The sequence below is a fragment of the Cupressus sempervirens genome, chromosome 6 (assembly GCF_028749045.1).
Source record: "Cupressus sempervirens isolate cs-2001-9-10 chromosome 6, ASM2874904v1, whole genome shotgun sequence".
In the NCBI taxonomy this organism is placed as follows: domain Eukaryota; kingdom Viridiplantae; phylum Streptophyta; class Pinopsida; order Cupressales; family Cupressaceae; genus Cupressus; species Cupressus sempervirens.
In genome coordinates, this window is record NC_143123.1 from 49,642,659 (window position 1) to 49,669,931 (window position 27,273).

At 34.3% G+C, this 27,273-nt stretch overlaps 1 protein-coding gene across 2 annotated transcripts in view; it reads left to right on the plus strand.

The window, feature by feature from the left end:
- Nucleotides 1-27,273, plus strand: part of LOC149551071 (uncharacterized) — a 183,225-nt gene that overhangs the window by 130,596 nt on the left and 25,356 nt on the right. For both annotated transcript variants that reach the window (XM_089786652.1, XM_089786653.1), the window contains one exon: nt 12,464-12,526. In XM_089786652.1, coding sequence (XP_089642778.1) covers nt 12,464-12,526 — 63 coding nt within the window. The remainder of the gene's footprint in view (nt 1-12,463; nt 12,527-27,273) is intronic.

Consider the following 27,273-nt stretch of genomic DNA (forward strand, 5'->3'; position numbering starts at 1 on the left):
TAGTCAACCTATTCAAGCCTTAATTCATGAAGCTACTGATGTAAACGGAATATGGCATAGAAGGTTAGGACCTCTAAATTTCAAAACCTTATCTACTATGGAGAAGATGGTTACTGGTTTACCTAAGTTGAATGAAGATCATTCGAGCATATGCAAAGGATGCTTTAGGTAAGAACACCAAAAATCCATTTCAAGATAGCCCTAGAAAAACTAACAATGTTTTAGAATTAGTCCATTCAAATTTATGTGGACCTATGTCTGTTCCTTTCCTTGGAGGATTCTAGTACTATATACTTTTTATAGATGATCTCTCTAGGAAAAAATGGATTTACTTCTTAAAATGTAAAGAATTAGAAGAAATCCTTAAGAGATTCAAAGAATTCAAATTCTTAACTGAAAACCTATCAGAATATAGAATTAAAAATTTTAGGTCTGACAATGGAGGGGAATACACTTCAGATTTGTTTAAAGATTTTTGTAAAGAACCAGGAATTAAGAGGGAGTATACTGTTCATTATAACCCACAACAAAACGAGGTAGCAAAAAGGAAGAATAGAACAATTATAGAAGCAACAAGAGCTATGATGCTTGATCAAAATTTAGAGTATTATCTTTGGGCAAAAGCCTCCTGTATTGCTATCTATATTTAAATAAGAAGTCCTCACTCCTACCTTAGAGATAAAACTCCTGAAGAAGTCTTTTCTAAGATTAAAGCAAATATAAATCGTCTTAGGATATTTGGGTGCCCTATATACATACATGTTCCAAAAAAAAAGAGAACTAAGTTAGAACCCTCGGGAGGAACGGTATTCTTGTCGGGTATAGTGAAACATCTAAAGCATATAGAGTTTACATACCTGGGCAGAAAAACACTGAACTTAATAGGGATGTAATATTTGAAAAAGATTTAGTATTCAAAAGAGCCCTAAGTTTTGAATATCCTACACATACCTAGTTCTGAAGAAAATCATGAGTCTGAGTTTTAGAGGGAGAACATTGAAGAAATTGAAGATGAAATTCAAAATCTTAATCTTGAGGAAACTCAAAATCCTAAGAAAAAACTACTTTGGGCTATTAAGACTATAGAGGAAGCACAAGACTATGTTGCACCATTTGGAACCTTCAGAGAAAGCAAAAGACCCAAAAGATTTTCTAGCTATGCAACAAACATGAGTGATATATTTAAATCAGAACCAACCAATGTTTCAGATGCTATTAAACATACAACTTGGAAGGATGCTATGACAGAAGAATACCAATTTATTATTGAGAATGATGTTTGAGAAATTTTTCCAAGGCCTGAAGGAAAATCTGTTGTTTCTTTTAAGTGGATATTTAAAATCAAGCATGCTGCTGATGGTAGCATTGAAAAATATAAAGCCAGATTCGTAGCCAGAGGTTTCTCTCAGAAGGAGAGAATCGATTATGAAGAAACCTTTGCTCTAGTTGCCAGATACACCTCTATAAGAGTAGTGCTAGCTATTGTAGCATCGAAGGGATGGAAAGTACATCCGATAGATGTGAAAACAACATTTCTGAATGGAAAGATTATAGAAGAGGTATATTTGGAACAACTTGAAAGATTGGAAACTCATAATCCTAAAATCTTTGTCTACAGACTCAAGAAAGCTTTGTATGGGCTTAGACAGGCTCTCAAGGCATGGTATGAAAGAATCGATTCATATCTCACCAGTTTAGGTTTCTCTAAAAATGAAGTTGATCCAAATCTCTATTATAAAAGGAATAAAGATGATATGATAATCTTGATACTATATGTTGATGATTTACTAATAACAGGTGATGATCATCTTATAGATCAATGCAAGAAAGATCTAATCAAAGAATTTGAAATGAAAGATTTAGGACTCCTTCATTACTTCTTAGGACTGGAAGTGTGGTAGAACTCTGATAGCATCATATTTAAACAAGGAAAGTATACATTAGACATCTTGAAAAGATTTGGAATGTGGTACTCCAAACCTATGTCTTCCTCAATAGAGACTAATCTACACAATTTTAAGGAAGTAGTAGCAGAATCACCTTCCATAGATTCTCTTCTTTACAGACAAATGATTGGGTCCCTTATATACTTGGTAAATACAAGACCTGATATTTGCTATGTTGTTAATGTCTCAAGTCAGTTTATGTGTGAGCCAAAAGAGATTCACCTAGTTGCAGTCAAACACATTATGAGATACTTACAAGGCACTCTTAACCTTGGGCTCAAATATGATAAAGTTGACTTGGACTTACATGGATTCACAAACTCAGAGTGGGGTGGAAGTGTTAATGATAGGAAAAACACTTCAGTATGTTGTTTCAGTTTAGGCTCAGCAATGATATCTTGGATATGCAAAAAGCAGGCATCAATTGCACAGAGTTCCACAAAAGTTGAATAGATTACAACAACAATGGCCTCTCGGGAAGCAATTTGGCTTAGAAAGTTACTTGTGGGATTATTTGGTCAACCCATGAATCCCACTATCATTCACTGTGATAATTAGAGTTCCATCAAGCTTTCTATAAATCCAATTTTTTCATGACAGATCCAAGCATATTGAAATTCCTTACCATTATGTAAGAGATATGGTTGACAGGAAAATTGTCAAATTAGAATACGTTTGCACTGTAGATCAGACAACAGATATTCTTACCAAACCTTTCTCTCAAGTGAAGTTAAATCACTTCAGAAAAAGACTTGGTATGACTGAATCATAATACATGTTTATTTTTAATTATTAATGAAATAATTTTGTGTTAAAATTATTATTGTCAGGCTATTGACTGTTATCTAAGAGGTGAAGATCACTGAGATAATGAACACTTGTATAAAAGACATTATGAGAGATGACGATCTCTGAGATAATGTACTAAACAATAGAGAACTACTGTTAGATCTGGATGAGTTCAAGATCACATTGTAATATAGACATTTCTATGCCTATGAATCACAACTTGGATAAAAAGAAGAATTTAATTATTCTCCGTACTTTATCCTGTGTACTGGCAGATCTTAACTCAGGATCATATTGTGATATAGGCCTATCAGTACCTATGAGTCACAACTTGGATAGAGAGAGAATTTAATCACTCTCCGGGTTTTATCCTATATATTGCATTTCATGCAATATTGTTATCACAAGTATAAGTGATAAGTCATATCACAGGTATAGTAATATGACATAGTATCATGTGTTCAATGATACCACATGCTTAGAAGATTCAGATAGATATAGAGTATCAATCTATGCTTATTCATCTTAATTGATGGGACTAGGTATGTTGTCTCTTAGTATGATTATCGAGTTAAGAGGGAGTGTTAATTTTATATCATGAAACTTTAATATCATACTGATCTGAATTTGCAGATTGAATAGATCAGTCTATGCATGAAATCCCTTAGGGCCTGTTTGGTGAGCGGAATAGGAATACGTATTCCAGAATACGTATTCTGGAATAAAACATATTCCTGTTCTCCGTTTGGTTCAGCGAATATTTGATGGGAATTCGCGGACCCAAAAATTTATGTTTTCTAAAATAAAAAAAAATGGAATAGGAATACGTATTCCAATACCACCTATTTTGGTGGAATTGCAAAACCCCATTTTTGGGCCAAAAATGGAATATGTATTCCATTTTGGCTTCGTATTCCAATCCCGTTTTGGTGCATCCAAACAAGGAATTCACAATTTTTGGAATACGTATTCCAGAATACGTATTCCTATTCCGCTCACCAAACGGGCCCTTAGGTAAAACAGGCCTATATAATTGTTATTTGCTTTGACAATGATTGGCGTCTCTTTGAGGCAATATTGTTAATGACTAAATTGGTAAACTAGGTTAGTTTAGTTACTAACTAGTTGTCATCCATGAATAGTCGCCGATTTCTTGAAATTGGAATTAAGGCCGACCTAGAGAGGGACATGTCCTTTGAAGTACATGCCCCTTGGTTGTTATATTTATGTAGGGTGTAAATGTGGATAAAGGACACACATTGAAACACAAGTATGCTCCTTTAGCATCTACAGCCTCATACGATTTATAGTAGAATAAATATTACGTTACAAAACTATACATCATAGCAAGAACATTCAATAGACCATCTGGTATTGATAAAGACCATCTTTAGTAAGGGTAAAGGCTTAATATTTAGAATTGATCAATCAAAATTTGTAGAAAACTTTACAGTTCTACATTCATCTTCTTATCCTAAAAATTTCTTTGGTTGCGTTTCTTCCATAATTTCCATAGCACTATGGAAGGTGTAGATATCCATAGAGAGCTATAGATACTATCCTTTCTAAGGAGGGGCCAAGCGTGCAACATATCCATTATAACTCTATTCTTTCCATTTTAATATTCTTGCTTTTAACCGATTAACAGTTGGCATGATAAATCGATTTAATACTTTGTATTCGAATTGACATATGTTATATAACCAGCGGAAGCCAAGAAGGCACGACCTTCCTTTAACTTAAGCCGTCTATGAAGTTCGGCATTTATTATTTATGCTCGATGGCTTTAACGTTGAGTCTCTTTCATTGAATGATATTCCGCATATCTCAACTTGACTTTTTACTGCATTTCTTATTTTATATTACCATCAGCATTCCATTTCTACTGCGTTCATTGCTCTTTTAACATCTTCAGCATTGAATCCACATAATCCCGTGAGCCGAAATTCCTTTTATTTACTTTCAGTCTATGCATCCAATTGCAATAGTAATTCTGCTGTAAGAACTCAGACCTTGGAGTAAGTCTGCATTAATATGTCAGCAACAAAAGAGGAGTAGATTCCAATTCGAAATTGCAGGGTGTTCAAGCATATCTAGTGATTACATCAGGTCATGTTATGACATTACCATATTATTTTATTACTTTCCAAAGCGGCCAGTTAGGCATCTAAGATATTTATCATTTCAGATTTATTTTCAAGAATCAATATGAGATGCTACTTATTCAATGTCCTTATTATCAGTCCTTTTTCCTTAAACTTTCGTAATAATTAGATACAACCCTTATGGAAGCTTATTTCCAAATGCATTAAAATCTGGAATGAAATATACTATCCAATGATATTTTCCAAATAGTCTCAAGAACATAACCTTTTGGACACAGTTTTGATAAGCATACTAAGCAGCGAATCTATGCATAGAGCAGATTGCAGCAAGTTTCAGTATTTATCATGATGATATCTTGTTTGAATTTATAGATTGAACTTCTTTAAATTAGCCTTGTTCATGGCAGGTGATAACAAGTAACCATAGTATGGATCCTTATGCCAATGGCTATTAAAATTAAACAATCAATTCTGAAATCTTTAAAGAATATAATCTCTCAAATCACAGATTGTGATAAGCTGGGATATATGTTAATTATGAAATAGTTGAGAATCAACAGAAAGAACCGGTTGTTTTGAGAATTTCGAACACTTGGGACTCACTTGGCTTTGTAGCCAAGGAAATGGGTGATGACATGAGAGAAAAGAATCTGCAATAACATGAAACAAAATCAGATATGACATAACAATGTTTATCATTTTTAGTTTGAATTATTTAATAGCTCATGCATGATCTTGTTAATTGTATCCTCCTCCTGTCAAGTCAAATGGTGTGTTTAAATACCAAGATGCTCAGTAGATGACAGATGTTCCAAGTCTAATTCCGAGTAAGGAGGGTCTTTCTCGTTAAAGATTGTGTGGGGATAAGTTATGGTTTGAGGTTGGGTGGTTAAGCCTTTGACAATGTTTCACCTCTCCACAAGTTGTTGGAAGTGCAATAGACAAACATTAAGCGAATTCAAATGTTTGTTGGAAATGGGTAAATTTGCTTTTATGATGTATAGGCAAGACTAAGGTAAGATTAATTGAGGTATGTCATCGTTACAGTTATTTTACATTTAGTTGCGAGAGACAGATTTATCTGATGAATTGTTATATCAACCTTTCATTTATATGAATAATAAATAGAAGAATATCTTCTAATCTTATGTTATTGCCACAGAAGGCATTGGAAGGAAAGGAATGATACACTGGTATCTAGAGCCCTAAATGATACAGTGACATCTGAAGCCCTAAATGATACAGTGACATCTGAAGCCCTAATTGATACAATGGTATCTGATGCCCTAAATGATCCAATGGTAATCAATGCCCTAATTGATACAGTGGTATGAGATGCCCTAATTTTATACAGTGGTATTTAATGATAATTGTCATTTGATTTTTGATATAGGAGTATTGGATGGAAGTCGTTATATGATATTGTTATAGTACTATTTGTGGATTAATTTGGGTGATTGCAGAAGCATCCCTATAATGATTTCTTGGTTCAAATTCCATGGTATGTGGATTTTAAATTCCATAGAAAATTCATTTATGGTATTTCAATTCTTAGTTATGAAATTTTGTTTAATTGATTTTAACTGTCAATCTCTTTCATATGAACGAAACTGATTTAACGGTCTTTCTATGAAAATGAAGTAATATTTGTATTTCTTTGAGTATGTTAGTTGTTAATTAAGACCTAGGAAAATTGGTTGTTACATAAAGGACATCCACTTGGGCCTTGGCATCCCATTTTCTTAAATCTTTCTCAGGTAAGGACCTTTTGATCTCAAACTAGATTGGTGGAAAATCCTACCTTAGGCAAACATGCTTTATTCCAACATATTGTTGTAGGGAGGGAGCACTTTGTGCACATTTGGAGAGATCTGAGGAATTTATGGCCCTCCTTTGAGTTGTATTCCCCGCTCTTGCTTCTATTCCACATCAATTTGTCCTTGCCAAAGTTGAAAGTTACTTTCTTGCTTGATAAGGTTCTTTTTAGATCTTCCACTTCCTTAGGTGGGAGGTTCATGTCCGTAAACTCCTTACATTTCCAACCTTTTCGTCCATCCTCAAAGATCACATAATCTATAAATCCTTTTTTGTGATAGCCCAATTACAATAAATATTGATAAAATTATCTAAATGATTGTAATAAAATAATTATTTAATTATTTATAAATGACTTGATAGAATATATTAGTAATTCAAATAATTACTAAAGAATAAATAATCAATCCATATACTAATGATTTATGAAACTATAAACATATATATCAAACCCAATAATAAATTTAAATATTAAGTAAACTATGTATTTAACCAAACTAAATATAAGAACGCTAAAGGGTGCGATGAATCAAAGGATGCACTCATGTACTAAAAGTACAATCGGGTGTCAAGGCAAAGAGGTACGAAAATGGTCTAAGAATATGGACTTTCATCCTGCTTAATATAATCCACGTAGACCTGTTGATAGGAAGTTTACCGACATCAAAAACAACGAAGGTTTACAAGGGAATCATCAATTTTTAAAAGAATCTTGCGAGCATAGGACAAGTATGGTCTAGTCAGTAGGCCTATAGAGTGTGACGTCGAAGAAGGAAGGAAACGCGTGCATGAAATATGAAGGACAAATCAACATATAATTGGAGGGTTTGCGAATCATAATTACCACTCACGTGGCATCCATTTATCAACGAATACAGTGAGCATTGACACTATCATAAGTTAATAAAGGCAATGACATTAGGGAGGACGTGGACCCCATCAAAGGTGAAGGTATATTTTAAAGATATGTTTATAAATTTAATTATTGTTGTTAATATCAATTTTGTAATTATCATATGTATCATTGTATGTAATTAATTATATAAATTTTCATTTATATAAACTTATGAGAATGGTATTATGTTCGTTGATATATAGAGTTGATATACAATATAATAAATGAATATAATTCTTATGGAAAATAATCGATCCAAACAATGTTTCATTGTGAATGTCATGTAATGATCCAAGTTTATTGCTTCACGTATTTTTGTATTAGAGATGGGTTCGTTCCCATTTGGCAATTACGATGAAGTAAATGGCAAACTCTTAGTGTTAGTATGAGAGATAGGTATTACTCCCTGTTTGGTTGACACAACAGAGATGGATGTAAGTGTTGTTATCAGAGATGGGTGTAACACCCATTTGACCAAACACTACCTAATAGATACAACCTCTATAATGTTGGTATGCGAGAATTATCTCCATCCGACCAACATGCTTGAGTAAGTGTAATGACATGAATATTCTAATGGTGTCAACATATGCATATGTGAACCTTAAAGGGTACACTCTAGAAAAGACAGTTGAATAACTAAGGGTTAGGTAACCCGATCTAGAGATGTCTTTAAGGTTGGGTTAGGATAGAGGGTAGAATAGTGAGATGCATTTTTATTATTGTATATATTCTAACATGGGTTTTGCAGGTATTAATGCCCTAGTTAGTGGGGACATTACATTTTCCCCATCTATCTTCAAGAGTCAACCTTAATTGGGCTAGTTCAGCATCCTTTTCCAAAGCACCATATCCTCCCCAAGAGTCTTGCTAGAAGAGAGCTTCTTTCCCCATCCCCAAGTTAAATGTTAGTCTATCCTAGATGGAGGATCTACAATCCATCATGAAGTTGTAGATTCTTGATCCTCTAGGCAGTGATTTCTCTGTGAAAATGCTGATTGGATCAGTATTGCTCAAATTTTTGTTTAATAGGATCTTTGCTTGCTTGAGGTGTGGATTCTTATACATTCTCCATATTAGTTCAGCTCCTAAAGCTTTACCTTGGATTTTGATATCCCTGATCCCTACACTTCCCTCATCTTTCACTCTACATACCTTGTCCCAAGCTAATAGGGAAATTTTTTCCTTATCCCCTATTCCATACCAAAAGAAAGTCCTAAGGAGACTATTGATTTCTTCCCTATTTTTTTCGAGAAAATCAATACAAGATAATTGATAAATAGGTTGTGCTGAAAGGGCATATTCTATCATCATTGCTCTACCCGCAAAGGAGAGCCATTTTCCTTTCCAAGAATTCATTTTTCTTTTGATCTTTTTTGTTATTTGATCCCATAATTTTGTCGAATGTGCCCCTTTGTCTAAAGGGAGACCCAAGTATTAACAAGGTAAAAGAAAATCCCTCCATTAATTTATTTGATTTCCTGACTTACCTCACATGTGAGCTATTTTTTGGGTTCTTGTTTCCTTAATTTTTGTACTTTTTCCATCGTAAGCCTTAGTAATGAAAAAGACATCAAATTCGAATCTTTAATGATAGTTGACCATTAACCTATGTGGTTTGCAGTCCAATGATAGTTTTAATGTTTATTTCTTATCACTTTCTTATACGCCAAGCCCTTGTTTCTAAGCACTCACATTTTGGCTTTATATAGGTGTTATCCAAATTTTCACCAAGCCTCAATTCAGATGCAAATCACGGAAAGATAGTTTATGAGTGTCATGAGCCCGTGCTTGAACCTCATAAAATGTTCTTTCGAATATTATAGAAAGAGATTACTCAGCATCCAGGGGCTGTTTCAACTTGCTGCAGGAAGTTTTTGACTTGCTGCAGGAAGGTTGTGACATGTTGCAGGAAAGTTACGACTCATTGTAGGAAGGTTTTATGACTTGCTGCAGGAAGGTTATACGTGGAAAGCAAAAACACTTTTTTCACCTTTTGCTCAATACTTAGTGTTTTTTAAATTTTTTTTGCAAAGATTATATTTTTATTTAATTCTTTTAAAGGGTTTAAAATTAAACATTTTTTCTTGCAAAAATAACTTATTATAATATAATTTATTTTTGTTATTTTAAGTAAATATTAATTATTCTGATAAAATGTTAAGTGATTAAATATTATCACTTAATATTTTATATAAAATAATTAATATTTATAAAACAAAAAGAATAAACTATATTATAATAAATTATTATTTAATAAATATTAAATGCCTTATATTTTGTTTACGGAATATAAATCATTTAATAATTATTATTGTGCAAAGAAATAAATGTTTACTTTTCTTTTAAAAGGTTAAAAACAGATATTTTGCAAATCATTATGACTAAGTGTTGAGTCAAAAAGGTTAAAACAGATATTTTGCTGAGTCAAAAAGGTTAAAACAGATATTTTGCTGAGTCAGAAAGTTAAAAGCAGATATTTTGCAAATCATTATGACTGAGTGTTGAGTCATAAGGGTGATGATTTTTGTCTTTAAAGTGGAGTTATTGCAATTTGGAGATCTTTTGGAGTCTGCTGGGAGATGTGATTGCATTTATAAGGGGCAGTTGTGAAGATATTTCAAGCCATGCCTTTTGGGGGATTTTGTACACCTTTTGGAGTCTTTTCAAAGACTGAATTTTGGCCTTTGGGGCTTAATCCGACCCAACATTTATGGCTTTCAAAATGCAGTTGGGTGAAAGGTGGATAAGTATGAGTTGAAGGCTCATTTTGTAGAGGTTCTTCTTTTTCTCTGTCTTGCTGTTTTGTGAGTTTTCAGACTTCCTGACAGTAGTAGAGATCTCTTTGTAACCCATTATTCGGAGAGATATACAGATTTGCAGCACTTTTGGATAGTGATTTTAGCTTGTGCCTTTTTTTTTTCTGTATTTGTGTGTCATGTTGATGCCTTCTACAGGATTTTTTCAGTCTTTTGCAGGTTGAAAGTTGTGTTACAGAGCAGTTTTAGATCGTGAGTAATTTATTCTCCTTTAGAAACTGTTATTTTAGCCTTCTTATCAGTTATTGCTGCAAGGATTCTGATTATTGAGTCGTGCAAAGGAGTTTCGTTGTTACCGTTTTACTATGTGCTGGTTATATGTTAGATCTCAAAGGATACTTTTCTGGTGCATCACCCTTAGGATTTAGAATTTTTATTTACTGTTATCCTTCTTCCCTTTTCCTCCATAAAAAGAATAAATTTCAGGCAGTGTAAAGTGATTTACCAGATAGGAAGCCAGCCTAGAATCCGGAGATTCATTCCATCCACGGTTCACCCACAACCTTGGAATGTTTCCATGTTACTCCAAAAGGTTAAATTTTCTGCAAACTTAACAGGGTGCAATTTTGGTAGATAACAATAGGCATATTAGGGGGATGGTTGGGCAGGCCAATTCACTACGGACATGTCAATTCCTACATTCTATTTTCTAATTCTTTCCATCAACCACTTCCCTTAGTCGATAATATTAAATGGAAGTAATTTATTTTGTGTTATGTAACTTATTTATGATTATTTTCATATTATATTATATAGAAATTAACTTCATTTAGTCCACTTTTAGATTGTCCTTAGAATCATATTAACATTTAATTATTTAGAATGTGTACTATTTAATTTTCATTTATATTTTATTAACAATAATAATCACTGATTATTATTTTTCATTTGTTTATTGAATATTATCAAATATCATTTATTTACTATGTACAGTTGTTTACTAACAATATTGGTTAACATTATTGACTAGTATATATATTTTTAGAGATAGGGAATGTATCCATCTTTTTTATATTAATTCTGGATCATGACATCTTCTGCCACGGCTACCTCAACCTCTCTATTTACTTGGTTGATCAACTCAAGGTCCTGATTACCAAAGACAAGATCTGCAGCCTTAGTGATCCTACCATATTCTGGATTGGCCTTCTCTAGTGTGATTGGAGTGGTGTCACTAGCCAAAATCTGTCTCTGTCTAAAATGAAGGTTGTAGTGAACAAGTACTATGTACAGTTGTTTACTAACAATATTGATTAACATTATTGGCTAGGATATGTATTTTTAGAGATAGGAGATGATTTCAATTCAAGCAGTTCATGTGCATCTATTTTATACTAATTTTGGATCATGACATCTTCTGCCATGGCTATCTCAACCTCTCTATTTACTTGGTTAATCTACTCAAGGTGCTCGTTACTAAAGACAAAATCTGCAGCCTCAGTGATCGAATCATATTCTGGATTGGCCTCCTCTAGTGGGTTGTGGTGGTGTCACTATCCAAAATCCATCTCTATCTAAGATGAAGGTTGTAGTGAACAAATACTAAATTACTCACCTCTCCACAGACAATCTATTGCGCCTCTTGGAGCGTATGTACTCAAACATAGTCGATTTGTGCTTGCAACCCAAAGCATTGCGTGACTGGCTCAATATGCAGATGGCAATCCTCTGAAGGTTTGGTGTTTTAGCGCCAAATATTCGCCACCTTATAGCTAAGATAAGAAAAAGAGAGAAAATCAATCTCATTTCCAACTTTAAGACTTCTAGTTATAAGATTGAATGATGCACTTAAATATAGTTTTGCCTGGTTGCAATTCTGTTTGCTCGGTTTTGCACATTTGATGAGAGGAGCTCCCTGTGTGCATCATCAAAGACCTCTATCCCATGGATGATAGCGCTGATATAAGTATCAGGGACACATCTTCCAATGAAATGAATGACACTTATTATTAACATCATTTTTTGCTGTGTCAAGAAGGAAAAGTGCCTTCTATTATAAATATAACAAATTGGACTTTGTATCTGCTGTTATTTAATTCACGTTGTGCTTCTTCCTTTATTCATTCATATAAGCAATATTTGATGTTGTGACAGGTTATAAATATGATCTCATTGGGTGGACCACATGCTGGAACTGCATCAGTGCCTCTTTGTGGGGTAAGCTTTTTCACATTTGCACTTAACTTTGAATAGTTAGTAAATGCATCGATTGTGTGAAAATTTTGTCTATAGTGATATGTCTATGAGTCAATTCATATCATGGATGTTGAAATGGCTTACTAACATAGTTATTATGACATGTGACATGTAGCCGTTGCACCAACTCACTGGTTGAGAGTTATAAACTGAATAATAATACAATTCCTGTTAAGTTGCTATGGTAGTGGTGGTTTCCAGTGTGCTGATCGATTTTGCTCTATAATGTCTTGCTCATGTACTTGCACATATTTTACATATCTAGGTTCAGAATCTAAGATGTCTCTAAATTAAGTGATTATCATTTTATGTGCTCGTTTTAAGGATAAAAATTATGGGAGTATATATAGTGAGTTTTAATGTGAATTAATTGCCGTGTTTTCCATTATCATTTATTTTTATTGAAATCAATCTATTTCAGAACCAGCTGAAGCTCTCTGTTACAGATCTTTTACAAGCTGTGCATCATGCCTGCAATAATCACATAACAGTGAGCAATATACCATGACAATATCTACGTGAAAAATAACTATCTGCAAAAGAAACTTTGAATGTTGAGAATGAATTTAATTAAAGCAGAAATGTGCTTGGAGTAAAATGCTTTTTTCATTTAGACAACTTTAAGGAATAAATTCTCAAGCAACGACGAGGAAAAAATCTTCTATTTCACTTATGAATTAGCCTTCAGGAATTCAAATCCCAAATTGTACTATTAGTACCATCATCATCAATATGGTCACATAATTAGTAGGTTATACAGACAGAGTTTATGATGATAGGTATGGATATGCAACAAAACTTTGGATCGCTTGTAATGCTAAGTAATTGGTGTATATCTGCATTTAGTATTTATGTCATTTATGTAATTATATCTATATAAATTACAAAAATAAAATTCAATTTTTTTTTTACCAATAATTATAACATGATTAATTTTTGGTCGCTGATTTGCTAGTAGTGTTTGGATTTTCTGGACCTTGGACTAGCTAAAGTTTAAATTTTGTACTATAGGTAACGGCAATTATATTATATCAGGATGTCAGGAGAATATTCTTCCTCATGAAAATACTTGGGCATTTATCAAGCCCAAATGACATCATCATCAGCTCATACAAACTTTCCTTTGTCTTGAATGTAGTCTTCTGCTTATTTCCTTTGGTTTTGAGATGATGATAGCTGCTTTTGAGATCAGCCATTGAAAAGTATGTAGCTCCATTCAAAAAAATTATGAAATCAACCTTTGAAAATATTTGGCTCCATTTGAACAATATACGAGATCATCCATCCATTGAATCAAAAGGGGGTACTCAATGGTAATTTTATCTATTACACTAGAGTTAGTGTACATTTTCCTTTCACCATCTTTCTTCAGTGCATGTATTTCGCAAGGACTTATACTTTCTTTGATCAAACTTCCTTCACTCATGTTTGGGCTTATTCCATACAGTGCCTTATGTGCAAATCGGATTATGGCATCAAATCACTACAATGTAAGATCCTTCATAATGGCTAAAATCCACGACCAATGACCATTGTGTGCTTCTTGAATAATGGCACAATTCTTTGTTCTTTTGAGACGCTTAACAACTTCTGGTTTTGGCTTGAATACTACTACATTGGATTCCACGATCCTTCACTTCATTACTAACTTCTTGTATACCAACATTACCTAACTTCTTGTGAGATTATATTCTACCTTCCCAAGAAATACCTTAAACATTTGCCATCATTTGTAATGGTGAAAGTGTTCTTCCACCCATTATGTCCTGTATTTTTGTTGCATTACCATGGCCTATTAAGCAACTCATGGCATCCATCTATCAGGATTACATTGTACCATACCTCAGTAACATATCTTCCAATGCGGACTGCAACCTTGCATTGTTTTTTTAGAGTGATTTGTTGTTGTTTTGGCAACAAACAGATTATATGGTCTGGGGTGTGTGATAATTTTCTTCCCAGTTTCTAAACTGTTTCTATTAACACCAAGTTATTTGTGCTTCCATCATCAATTATATACTTATAACAATCATTCATTTACTTTTACTTGGTGTGGAAGATGCTCTTTTTAACCTTGTTCAGTCATCTTATTTTTTTGATTTCAGTAATTCTTTGCATGCCATCAGTTTTTCTCCATTCTTTATAGTTGTGCTTTTTACCTCATTCTTCTACCCTACAGCTTCTATAAGTGCACTTTCTATTTTCAGTGACCCTTTTCTCACTCAACTTATAGAAACTCAAATGCCTAATGGCATGTTTATTTGCAGTAGGTCCTTTTGAAGCTACCTCCTTTGTGACCTTCCTCTATGGCTTGAAGTTTGCTCAGATGTAGGGTTCTGCACACATGTTATACAACTTCTTTCTGTGTGTAGATCTATCTTTCAGATCCTTATTTCCCTTTTTCTGTGCTCTGTTGTCTATGGGACAAGCTATCTACTCAGAGCATTGTTTAGTAGGGCTCTTCTATGAATGTATATGAAGAAAAACCCTTTTATCTTGAATGTTTTGACACAATCCATTGATGCTCCAAGAGACCTTTTGTATTTCATTTTCTATGTGACCAACTTAGAAGCTAAGTCTATACAACTCCATATAATCTTTAACATATGTCTCGTTTTGCATAAACTTTGGAGCTTTTGGAATAGATTTGTTGTGTGACTTTGTAGCAAAAGCTTTCCCTTGAGCTTCTTGACCATTGGTCCCAATCTACTATCTTCCTTATATTCAGCTTAATGCATTCATTTTGCACAAAGTCTTAATATGACATGTCCTTTCAACTTTTGTGCTTCTATATTTGGTGCCTTGGGGTTCCTCAATTGATTCAAATTCAAAATGATTTTGAAGCTTTCTATTCCAATCTATCAACTTCTTTGGATTCAAGCTTTTTGAATAGATTTGAGAGACTGAACATTTGCTTTCAATTTTCAATATGGCTCTTGCAAACTTGTTTCTTGTGGTGACTTCCTTCTCAACTTTTTCGGCATTGCCTTTCACCTTTCAAGGAGGGCTTGGTCTTTTTGTGACTCTCTGTTTAGCCCCTTCTGCCGGTGTTGGTGTAAGCTTGCAGCCTCCTGCCAGGAACTTCATTTGTTTGCCGTTGACAGTTTCTGTGAGCTGTGAGAGTGATGTGGAAATCCCTTCAGTTCTTTCCTGCTGCTCGGCTGCTGCTGGTGTCTGTCTGCCTGTAATAGTGCTAGTTTTCTCCTGGTTTGGTCTTCGTTCTATACAAGCCGGCAGTAGTGCGTAGTCTGTGGCACTCATAGCTGCTTTGTCTGAAGGTGGGTCTGGTTTTGAACCAGTCCCACAGCCTCCAACAACTCCTGTTACATACCAGTGCCTTATTGATTGTATTGCTAATCTGGAAAATGAGAACAAAATCTTCAGAGACAGTTCACACTCTTTCTCTATGGTTTTGATAGAGACGAGTTTGCAGTTAGAATCAAATGCACATGTTGTCCAGGTGATCACAGCCAGGATTGAGTTGGCCCTCTCTGACATTGCCTATCTTAAAACTCAAGCAGACAACAACAAAACACAACTGTCAGAAATCCACACACTAAAGGAAAAACAATCTGAATTGGATAACCATCACAGTCCCTCAAGATTGAAACAGAAGAACAACTGAAGTTGTGGGCCTCTGTTTGTGACAACACCAAACCAGCTCCCCTTTCTGGGATGGTAGAGCTGGTCCAGGCAAAGTTGCCAGATGAACATGTTCGACTAGTTTGGTATCTCAACCTGAGGGTCAGGGGTCTCCCTCCACCTCCTTCTGTTAATGTTAATAGCAAATGTCGGATAACATTGATTTTATTAGAAATATATATTGATGTCATAATATATAATAGTATAAGAATAATATATATATTATATATTAAAATATATTATGATACATTAACATACATATTATTTTTATACTATTTTTACAATGTACTTACCTATCGTAATCCGAATCAATTAAATCTTGGACCTACCATGGTTGATCCATGCTAAGTCATTAGGATAGCACTAATAGCACTAACATAGTGCTATCGGCTGCATTGATACAAGCATAGGTTTCTAAACCTGATCACATTTGCCTTTACCGGGCTTGATGGTTATTTTTTGGGTCGGTAATAAGTTTTTTTTATATATATTATTGAAATATCAACATTACGAAATTACATACAAGCTTCAAAAAAGCCAGCCTTTTCACATACTTCTACTTTACTAGAAACCTTTATAATTTACAAGTAACCTATCCTCTACCCCTCAACCTCTTATCATAATAAAACCACCCCAAATACATCTTAGCCATTAATAATTTGGCTTTATCGGATAAATAAAAAAGAAACAAAAACAAAAAGTTCATCATTTGAGATTTCCCAATTTTCGCTTTTTCCCTAGTGTCGCTTGGCCCTTGCCTTGTCACGACCATCTTCCTACATTCACTTCTCTGCTTCAGTTTACCGGTCGTCCACGGCTTGCCATCACACTATCATTTTATTCTTTTAGTTGATCTGCTTCACTGCCTGGTTCCATTGCCATCCTCAAAATTCCCTTAGCCAATTAAAACACGTCTTCGATTTTCTCCACAAAAATGCTAAACAAAATTGCCATTCTTCCCCTTCTGCTTCATCATTCTTCCACCCTCACCAAGAATTTTACCCTGTCCATCCTCCTTATCCTTCTTGCACCAACACTTCTCCTCTTCCTTAGGTGGTTTATGAAAAAACCTCTAACCCTTTGCCCACTCTCCTCCAGGAAGCATTCAATTTTTGCCACCAATTTTGTCCATGCCACCACAGTAAACGCACTCTCCCTCTTTTCATTCCTTCTTCATAGTCTTCATAGCACTCATTTTAGTCAAAGCCTTTTCCCGGCCAAGCTCATTCTAAAAGGGATTCCATTCCCACAATTAAATCAGCAAGCAACAAGTTTTTCATCACCCATTTCACCTCATCCACTAGGCTTGCAATTTCCAGTCCCCACGCCATCATAATTGCTGCAGTGTCCACGTTGATCTTCCAATGATGTGTGGAATTTTGAAAAAGCTCTCCAACTGTCTCTTTCACAGCTTTCATCACTCCTGCCATTGAGCATTTTAACAACAATTTCAGCCATTTGTCCTGCATTGGTCCAAAAAAGGGCTTTTTGCTGTTGATTTGTTCGAAAGGTAAATGTCGCCTCCATCTGCTATTAAATCCGTCACTCTCCCTTCTTCCAGTTTACTGTTTTAGGTGATTAGACTTACTTTCCTATCATCAATTTATAATGCTTTTTGACTGCCTTCCCCTTGAAGCCAACGTCCCATCATTTCTCCGCACATAACAAATAGGCTGGTTGCCATCTTTTGTCATAATGAAGATCATAATTGTCGATCTTCCAAATCTCTTCCTTTTACTAACAGTCCTTTATGATGTCAGTCATCATTCCTTGCTTTCTCCAAACCCTTCGACATGCCTTAAAAAAGGTCATCATTTAATCAAAAACTAAATTTGTACTACCTCTGGAATTTCCCAACGGTTACAAAATTCAAAACTTGGCTTTCCTTCATCTGCTAAACCTACTGCCCACTTTGACAAAGCATCCACCTCTCTATTTGCTTCTCTAAAAACATGACATATTTTAAACTCCTCAAAATCAATTAACTCCTCCATAATAGATTCCAAAAAAATTTCAAGGTGCCATGCATGGATTGAATTCTTACTCATTGCCTGCACCACCACCATTGAGTCTCCTTCTAAATAATTTTTCTCCCTCCACATCTTTTTATACATTTTAAGGCTAACAATGTAGCTTAGAACTTTGCTTCATTATTTATCCCATCTTTTAGTTTTAATGCTCCGTAAGCCACAATATTCCCTAAATTGTCCTTTATAGTGCATCCTGCACCTGAGCTCCCCGGGTTTCCTTTAGAGGCTCCATCAAAATTTACTTTTAACTAGTCCAATTCAGGAGCTACCCACTCTGCCTCCTCCCTTTTCTTGGCTTTGGAATTTGCTATTCCTATATGTCCAGCCTTTCCAATTTTAATCCCTAGCCACTTATCCTGAATTGCCCTATCAGAGTTTATTAACACACAATTTGATAAATTTTTCCTAAAGACTGCTGCATTTACCGCTTCTTCAATAGAATGATCTATTCGTTTTAAAAGCTGATCTATTGTCTCTAATCTATCTTAAAATATCCTCCTATTTCGTTCCTTCCAAACCTCCCATATCACAACTGAGGGGCAAATTCTCCAAATGCATTCTAAACAATTTCTTTTTCCTCCCCTCGGCCATGAAATGAAAAAGGCCTTGAGAGAGGGGCTCCATGGTCCTATCCAACCCAGTTTTCCCTGCAAGTGACTTCAACATTTTGCTGCTATATCACAGTTTAGCAATAAGCGATCCACATTCTCCTCATACTTCCCACACATAAAACATTTGTAGGGCCTTGAAAACCAAATTTTCGTCTTCTCTCCTTTGTTAAGATTCTTCCTTAAATTCAAGCCAAGCAAATGTGCCAGCCTTTGGGAGAATTTCTTTACTCCAACATATATCCCCTGCCTCAAAACATTCATCCATCCTAGAATCCAAAATTTCATATCCCAGCTTAACTAAGTATTTACCTGAGGCTGCTACACACCAACTAATATTATCTTCCTTATTTAGTATGCAAACCTTTCTACCCTTGAAGGTCTCCTTGAGGGAGTGTTGCTGTCCATCCGAAAGACCCTCTACTCACCAATCTTTCCATTGCCATATTTTCCCGAAAACCCCATCATTTTCCACCATATAATTTCTGACATTCCTGCCCCACATCACATAAAGTCCGTTTCAAGTCTTGATCACCACATTCCTCATCTAAAGATTATTTTCCGTTCCAAGAATCCTCCCAAAATTTTGTCCTATTGCCATTTCCTATGACCCAAGAGATATGGTCAGTAATGACATGTCTGCATGAAAGTATAAAATTCCATATTGCAGAGCCTCTTATCGGACTTTGAATAGTTAAAATTTGTAAATTCTCATTAGAATCTAAATATTTTGCTTTCAGAATCCTCATCCACAATTGCTCAACATCATTTGCCAACTGACGCATCAACTTAGCCCCTAAAGCTATATTCATTGCATTCCAATCTCTAATTTCTGCCCCTCCAAACTTCTTAGGCCTGCAAATTTTCTCCCATTTTAATAAAGGCCGCTTTTTTTCCTCCCTTGGCCAACTCAAGAAGAATTTCTTCATCTGCCTTTCCACTAAATTTATCACCTTCGTTGGAATTTTTAAACACATAATTGAGAAAATTGGCACTGCTGAAACCACAGATTTTAACATCAAAATCCTACCTGCTGAAGTTAGCCATTTACCTTTCCAACCTTCCATTCTCCTTAGACATTTCTCAGCTAATCCCTTCCAAACTTATCCTTTATTTTGTCTTTGGAATAAAGGGATTCCCAAATATTTACTTGGGAGAGATCCTTGCATTATATTTAGAATTCTTCCTATAGTTCTTCTAGGAAGAGGGGTGTTAAAGAAGAAAATTTTGGACTTTGCCCAATTTATTTTTTACCCTGAAACTTTCCCATAAATTTTCAGAGTTTTCTTCATAACTTTAGCTTCCCTCTTTGAGGCTTCTCTCGTAAGGAAGGTGTCATTCACAAACTGTAAATGTGAAATTGGGTCTGCAACCCTTGCAACCTTAACCCCTTTCCATTGGCCCTTAACCCTTCTTTCTGTAATTAGTCTCCCCAGAACTTCAGCCAAAATTATAAATAGGAAGGAGACAGAGGAACTCCCTGTCTTATCCCTTTTTCTAATTCGAAAAAACCATGGGGACTTCCATTGACCAACACTGAGAACCTAACTGAATTTAGACAGCCTTTTATCCAACTAATCCAATCCTCTTTGAAACCAAATTTTTTTAAAACTATAAATAAAAAAATTCTATTTACCTCATCGTAAGCTCTTTTTATATCTAGCTTGACCATCATTTTGCATAATTTGTTTGTTCTGACTGAGTGGATCATTTCATGAGCTATAATCACCCCTTCAAAAATTGATCTTCCTGGAACAAATCCACTTTGTTCTTATGCAAAAAATTACTCCAAAACTCTAATCTACTCCTCTTGAAAAACTCCAATCTACTTCAATAATCTCTACCTCTTCCTCCCTGTAAAAACACAAAATTACCAGGCTTGATGTTTTAATATTGTACAGAATGTTTGTTTTGCTAAAACTTACTATTATGTTCACATTGTTATCGAGCCAATGTTTAGTACATCTGCCCAAATGAAGTGACGCCCCTTTTGACTTGGAGGGGTGAAGATTAAAACTCACAACCCCAACTTGTATGAGATATATAAAGGAGTTATAGAACCTCCTTGTGAATACATAAAAATCATTAAATGCTATTTACAAGGAGTTATAAACTTCGATTATATATAGAATAGTAAATTTTGAATCTTAAAATATTTTATAAATCTAATCGAAATTTAACATGGTATAAGAGCCAGGCTAAGAGACGATCTTGATTGGATTTATTTCTCTAGTGCACTCAAACAGTATTAAACCGTACTTACCTAAATGATGAGCGGAATGAGGATCGAAGACAGATTCGAAGGTGCTTCAAATTTTGAAGCTTGCAAACTACATATGATGATGATACTAAGAAAACAAAAGTTAAACAACAATTGTGGAAAATGCTCCTAAAACTAAGAAGATTGATGAATGAGAAACTGACAACACCAAAGCTATGGAGTTACTAGTAGATGGAGTAAAAGATCATCTACTACCTGTTATCACAAAATTAGACTGTGCATATGATATGTTCAAAGCTCTAGAAGATATGTTCGAGATCAACAACACTAGCAGGATTCTCACTCTAAAAACTCAACTCAATAATATAAAGATGAAGAAAGGAGAGACCATTACCTCATACTTTATGAGGATAATAGAGTTGAGAAACCAACTATTAACAATTGGTCACAACTATGATAACAAAGAGTTAATTATGGTATCTTTAAATGGGCTGCCTTTTTCATGGGAAAATTTTAGACAAGGAGTAGGTTCTCGTTCTGAACTCCCCAAATTCGACTGACTTAAAGCTGACTGCATTCAAGACGAGTGTAATCGAAAAACTAGAGGAATCGACGTGGAGTCTACAAATGAAGACATTCAAGCTCTCACCACAAACTTGAAAAGAAAAAGGAGGAAGAATGATAAACAACTATTCATGAAACATAAAGATCTTTCTAATGTACAATGTTTTAGATGTGACAAATATGGTCACACTGCAGCAAGATGTCCTGACAAACTCAAATGTCAAGCTTCCTTCTTTGAAGTTAGCAATTCAAAACTGGATTCAGAGAAAGATCTATTCCAAAGAACTTCAAATCTAAAATTTTCTGAATTTCTAGATTAAGGAGTTACTTATCATCTGCAGCAAGCCTCTTGCAAAATAAAGGTGGATCGCCTCCAAGATAATAGAGTCAAGAAACCAACTATTAATAGTTGGTCACAACAATGATAGCAAAGAGTTAATTATGGTATCATTAAATGGGCTGCCTTTTTCATTGGAAAATTTTAGACAAGGAATAGGTTCTTGTTCTGAACTCCCCAAATTCGACCGACTAAAAGCTGATTGCATTCAAGAAGAGTGTAATTGAAAACTAGAGGAATCAACATGGAGTCCACAAATGAAGACATTCAAGGTCTTACCACAAACTTGAAAAGAAAGAGGAGGAAGAATGATAAACAACTGTTCACGAAATAGAAAGATCTTTCTAATGTGCAATGTTTTAAATGCGACAAATATGGTCACACTGCAGCAAGATGTCTTGACAGAATCAAACATCAAGCTTCCTTCGCTAAAGTCAGTAATTCAAAACTGGATTGAGAGAAAGATCTATTCTAAAGAACTTGAAATCTAAGATTTTGTGAAATTCTAGATTAAGGAGTTCCTTATCATTTGCACCAAGCCTCTTGGAAAATAAAGGTGGATCACTTCTGAGGTAAACTTGGTATGTTGTAATTATTGAGAAGAGTCTCAGGATATTTGATTATTGTATTAAATGAATTACTTATTAATAAAAGTTGTTTAATATTGGCCCTGTGTACATCATGAGGAAGTGATGAATTCTAAATGATTATTACTTGAACTTGCAGAAGTTATTGAAAGCTGACGATCTTACAATAACTTAATGGTGGATATCTTGCGATGTCTATGCAGATCATGATAGATCTTACTTTGCATGGACAATGTTTGTATGGTACACATTATGAGAATGCATGTGCACATACCTTATAAACATTTTGAGTACATGATGAATGTGATGCAACTTGATGTTCAAGAGGCCATCATTCAAGAGTACTTGGTGAATATCATATGACTTGATGTTCAGGAGGCCATTACTTAAGAGTACTTGGTGAATGTTATGCATCTTAACATTCGGGAGGCCATTACTCAAAGACACCTAGTAATGTCAAATGAGTTGACGTTCAAGAAAACATTTTCAATATTACGCTGAGGTAATATGTTATTCATATTGTCTATGAATCTTGTTTTTCCTCCCTAGCTAGGAGGGAGTGTTAATGTTTATAGCTAATGTAGGATAGCATTTCAATATAATTGATTTTATTAGAAATATATATTGATGTCATAATACATAATGTTAATTCTGTAACTTGTAAACATGCTGATCTGAAAACAGATTGGTCTGATCTGATATTGCATGATAAATACTGTTCTAAGTCTTGGCATTATCCTCTTAAGGATATTGGTGCCAATCCTTGTGTGTTAGGTTAAATCTAACTTAAACTCCTTTAATTTAGTTTGTGTTTAAACTTACTAATTTCATGGAAAGTCGCTGACTTCTAGAGATTAGCCAAAGTAGACTTTGGAATAGACATGTCCTTCTCTTGATTTCTATATTTATTAAGGGTATTGTTGAAGTCTAAGAGCACACAAGAAAACAGTAAAATCTCCTCCTTAGTCAATACTGCCCAAATACAACTTGCAGAAGAAAAGATAGTTCCAGATTTATATTTGTAATTTAATTCAAGACAGTACTTTGAAGTTATTTACAGCAAGTTCAAACGAGGAAAAGAAGGTATAATCTAAGCTCTAATTCAGTCAAAGAATTTGCAGAAATTTTACACGGTATTAGAGCTCTAGTAGTCGAGCCTAGGCTCTGCAAATTAAGTAATCAGACCTTATATATATCTAGCATCATCCTCCTATCTTCAATGGCAGGCACAATCAAACCAAGGACAGGTTTGATGAGAAAGAACACTTTGATGCCTAGAAATTTAGAATCATGATGATTCTTGAAGAAAATGATGTAAAACAATTTGTTGATTCAGCATCCAAACAACCTAATGTTGAACCTCATAAAACTATCTCGAGGAAAGGAAATAGAGAAATCATTCAGATCATATTAGATGGAGTAAATAATAATATTGTATCTATGCTAACAAAACATTAGACATCATTTGATATGATGAATGCATTACTAAATGCATATGAGGTCAACAATGCAACTAGAGTTCTTGCACTGAAAAGACAACTAAATCACATACAAATAAAGAAAGGAGAATCAATGAATTCTTACTTCCTAAGGGTTACCAGCATAAGAGATGAACTTTCAAGTATAGGAATCATCATTAGTGACACAAAACTAATACTAATGGCTATAGATGGATTACTAGATTCATGAGAAACTTTTGCACAAGGAATAAGTGCCAGAGATAAACTTCCCGACTTCAACAGACTTAAGGGAAATTGTCTTCAAGAAGAATCCAGAAAACTAAAGAAAGGAGGAAAACTGAAAACAGAAGATGAAGAACTTCATGTTCTTAACACAAACTCCTATAAGAGCAAGAAGAAGCATTTCAAGAAGAAAAGGGGAAATCAAAAGAATGGCAAACCCAAGAAAGATCTATCCAAAATAAAGTGTTTCCGATGTGAAAAGTTTGGACACTATAGATCTAATTGTCCTGAGCTAAACAACATGTGAACTGTACAAATGTTACTAGGGAAAAAGATAACTATGATCCCAAGAATCGTGTATTGTATTTGTCACTATCAAATGAAATCTCAAGTAAAGCATGGGTAATTGATAGTGGATCTTCTAGTCATATAACAAGATACAAAGAAGCACTAGACTCTATATTAGAAAAGGTTAATAGCGATCCAAATTTATATTATAAAAGAGATAAAGATGATATGGTAATTTTGATACTGTATGTTGATGATTTACTTATAACAGGTGATGATCATCTTATAGATCAATGCAAGAAAGATCTAATTAGAGAATTCGAGATTGAAGACTTGGGACTCCTCTATTACTTCCTAGGACTGGAAGTATGGCAGAATTCTGACAGCATTATACTTAATCAAGGGAAGTATATCTCAGATATTTTGAAGAGATTTGGAATGTGGAATTGCAAGTCTATGTCTTCTCCTATGGAGACTAATCTACATAAGCTTAAAGAAGCAGCAACAAAATCACCTTCCATAGATTCTACTCTCTACAGACAGATGATTGGGTCCCTTATGTATTTGGTAAATACAAGACCTGATATTTGCTATGTTGTTAATGCCTTAAGTTAGTTTATGTGTGAACCAAAGGAGATTCACTTAGTTGTAGTAAAACATATTATGAGATACTTACAAGGCACTCTTAATTTTGGGCTCAAATATGAGAAAGTTGATTTATACTTTCATGGATTCACCGACTCAAATTGGGGTGGAAGTGTTAAAGACAAAAAAAGTACTTCAGGATGTTGTTTCAGTTTAGGATCAGCAATGATATCTTGTATATGCAGACAACAATCTTCAGTAACTCAAAGCTCCACAAAAGTTGAATACATTGCAGCAGTGATGGCCTTTTGAGAAGCAATTTGGCTAAGGAAGTTACTTGTTGGATTATTTGGGCAAGCCATGAATCCTACGATTATTCATTGTGATAATCAAAGTTCCATCAAGCTTTTGGTGAATCCAGTTTTTCATGACATGTCCAAGCATATTGAAATTCCTTATCATTATGTAAGAGATATGGTAGACATGAATACTGTAAAATTAGAATACATTTGCATTGCAAATTAGACAACAAATATTCTCACCAAACCTCTCTCTAGAGTGAAGATAGATCACTTTAGGAAAAGACTTGGTATGGTTGAATTGTAATCCATTTGTATTCTTCTAATTATTAATAAAATAATTTTATTGTCAGGCTATCGACTGTTATGGGCTCTGCCATTCGTCTTTATTATTTAAGAGGTGATGACCTTTGAGATAATGAACACTTGTATAAAAGACATTATGAGAGATAACAATCTCTTAGATAATGTGCTAAACAGTAGAGTTCTACTGTAGGCTCTAGATGAGTTCAAGATCACATTGTGATGTAGACATTGCTATATCTATATATCACAATTTGGATAAAGGAAGAAATTTACTATTCTCCGGAGTTTATCATATGTTGTGGTAGATCGTAACTCAGGATCATGTTGTGATATAGGAATACTAGTATCTATGAGTCACAACTTGGATAAATGAAGAACTTAAATTATTCTTCAGATTTATCATGTATATTGTATTCTTTGCAATACTGTTATCACTAGTAGCAGTGATTTGTCATATCATAGGTTTAGTAATATGACATTGTATCATGTGTTCTATGATACCACATGCTAAGAAGATTCAAATAGATATAGAGTATTAATTCTTGCTTGTTCATCTTTATTGATGTTGCTAGATATGATATCTCTTAATATGATTATCAAGTTAAGAGGGAGTGTTAATTTTGTAACTTGTAAACATGCTGATTTCATAACAGATCGGTCTGATCTGATATTGCGTGATAAATACTGATCTAAGTCTTTGCATTATCCTCTTAAGGATATCGGCACCAATCCTTGTTAGTTTAAATCTAACTTAAACTCCTTTGATTTAGTTTGTGTTGATACTTACTAATTTCATGGAAAGACGCCGACTTCTAGAGATTAGGCAAAGTAGACTTTGGAAGATTTCGATATATATTAAGGGTATGGTTGAAATCTAAGAGCACACGAGAACAATAAAGTTTGCTCCTTAGTCAATACTGCCCAAATACAACTTGCAGAAGAAAAGATAGTTCCAGATTTATATTTCTAATTTAATTCAAGACAGTACTTTGAAGTTATTTGCAGTAAGTTCAAAGGAGGAAATGAAGGTATAATCTAAGCTCTGATTCAATCAAAGAATTTGTAGAAACTTTACATATAATAGTGTAAGAATAATGTATATTATATATTAAAATAGATTATGATACATTAACATAAATATTATTCTTATACTATTTATATTATATCTTACAATGTACTTACCTATCCTAATTTGAATCAATTAAATCTTGGACCCACCATGGTTAATCCATGCTAAGTCATTAGGATAGCACATAGTACTATTGGCTGCATTGGTACAAGAGCATGTTTCTAAACCCAATCACATTTGTCTTTACTGGGCATGATGTTTTTATATCGTGCAGAATGCACTATTATGTTGACGTCATTATTAGGCCAATGTTTGGTATGTCCGCCCAAATGAAGTGATGCCTGATTTGACTTGGAGGGGTGAAGATGAAAAGTCATAACCCCAACTTGTACTAGATATATAAAGGAGTTATAGAACCTTCTTGGGAATACATAAAAATCATTAAGTGTTATTTACAAGGAGTTACAAACTTAGATTATATATATATATA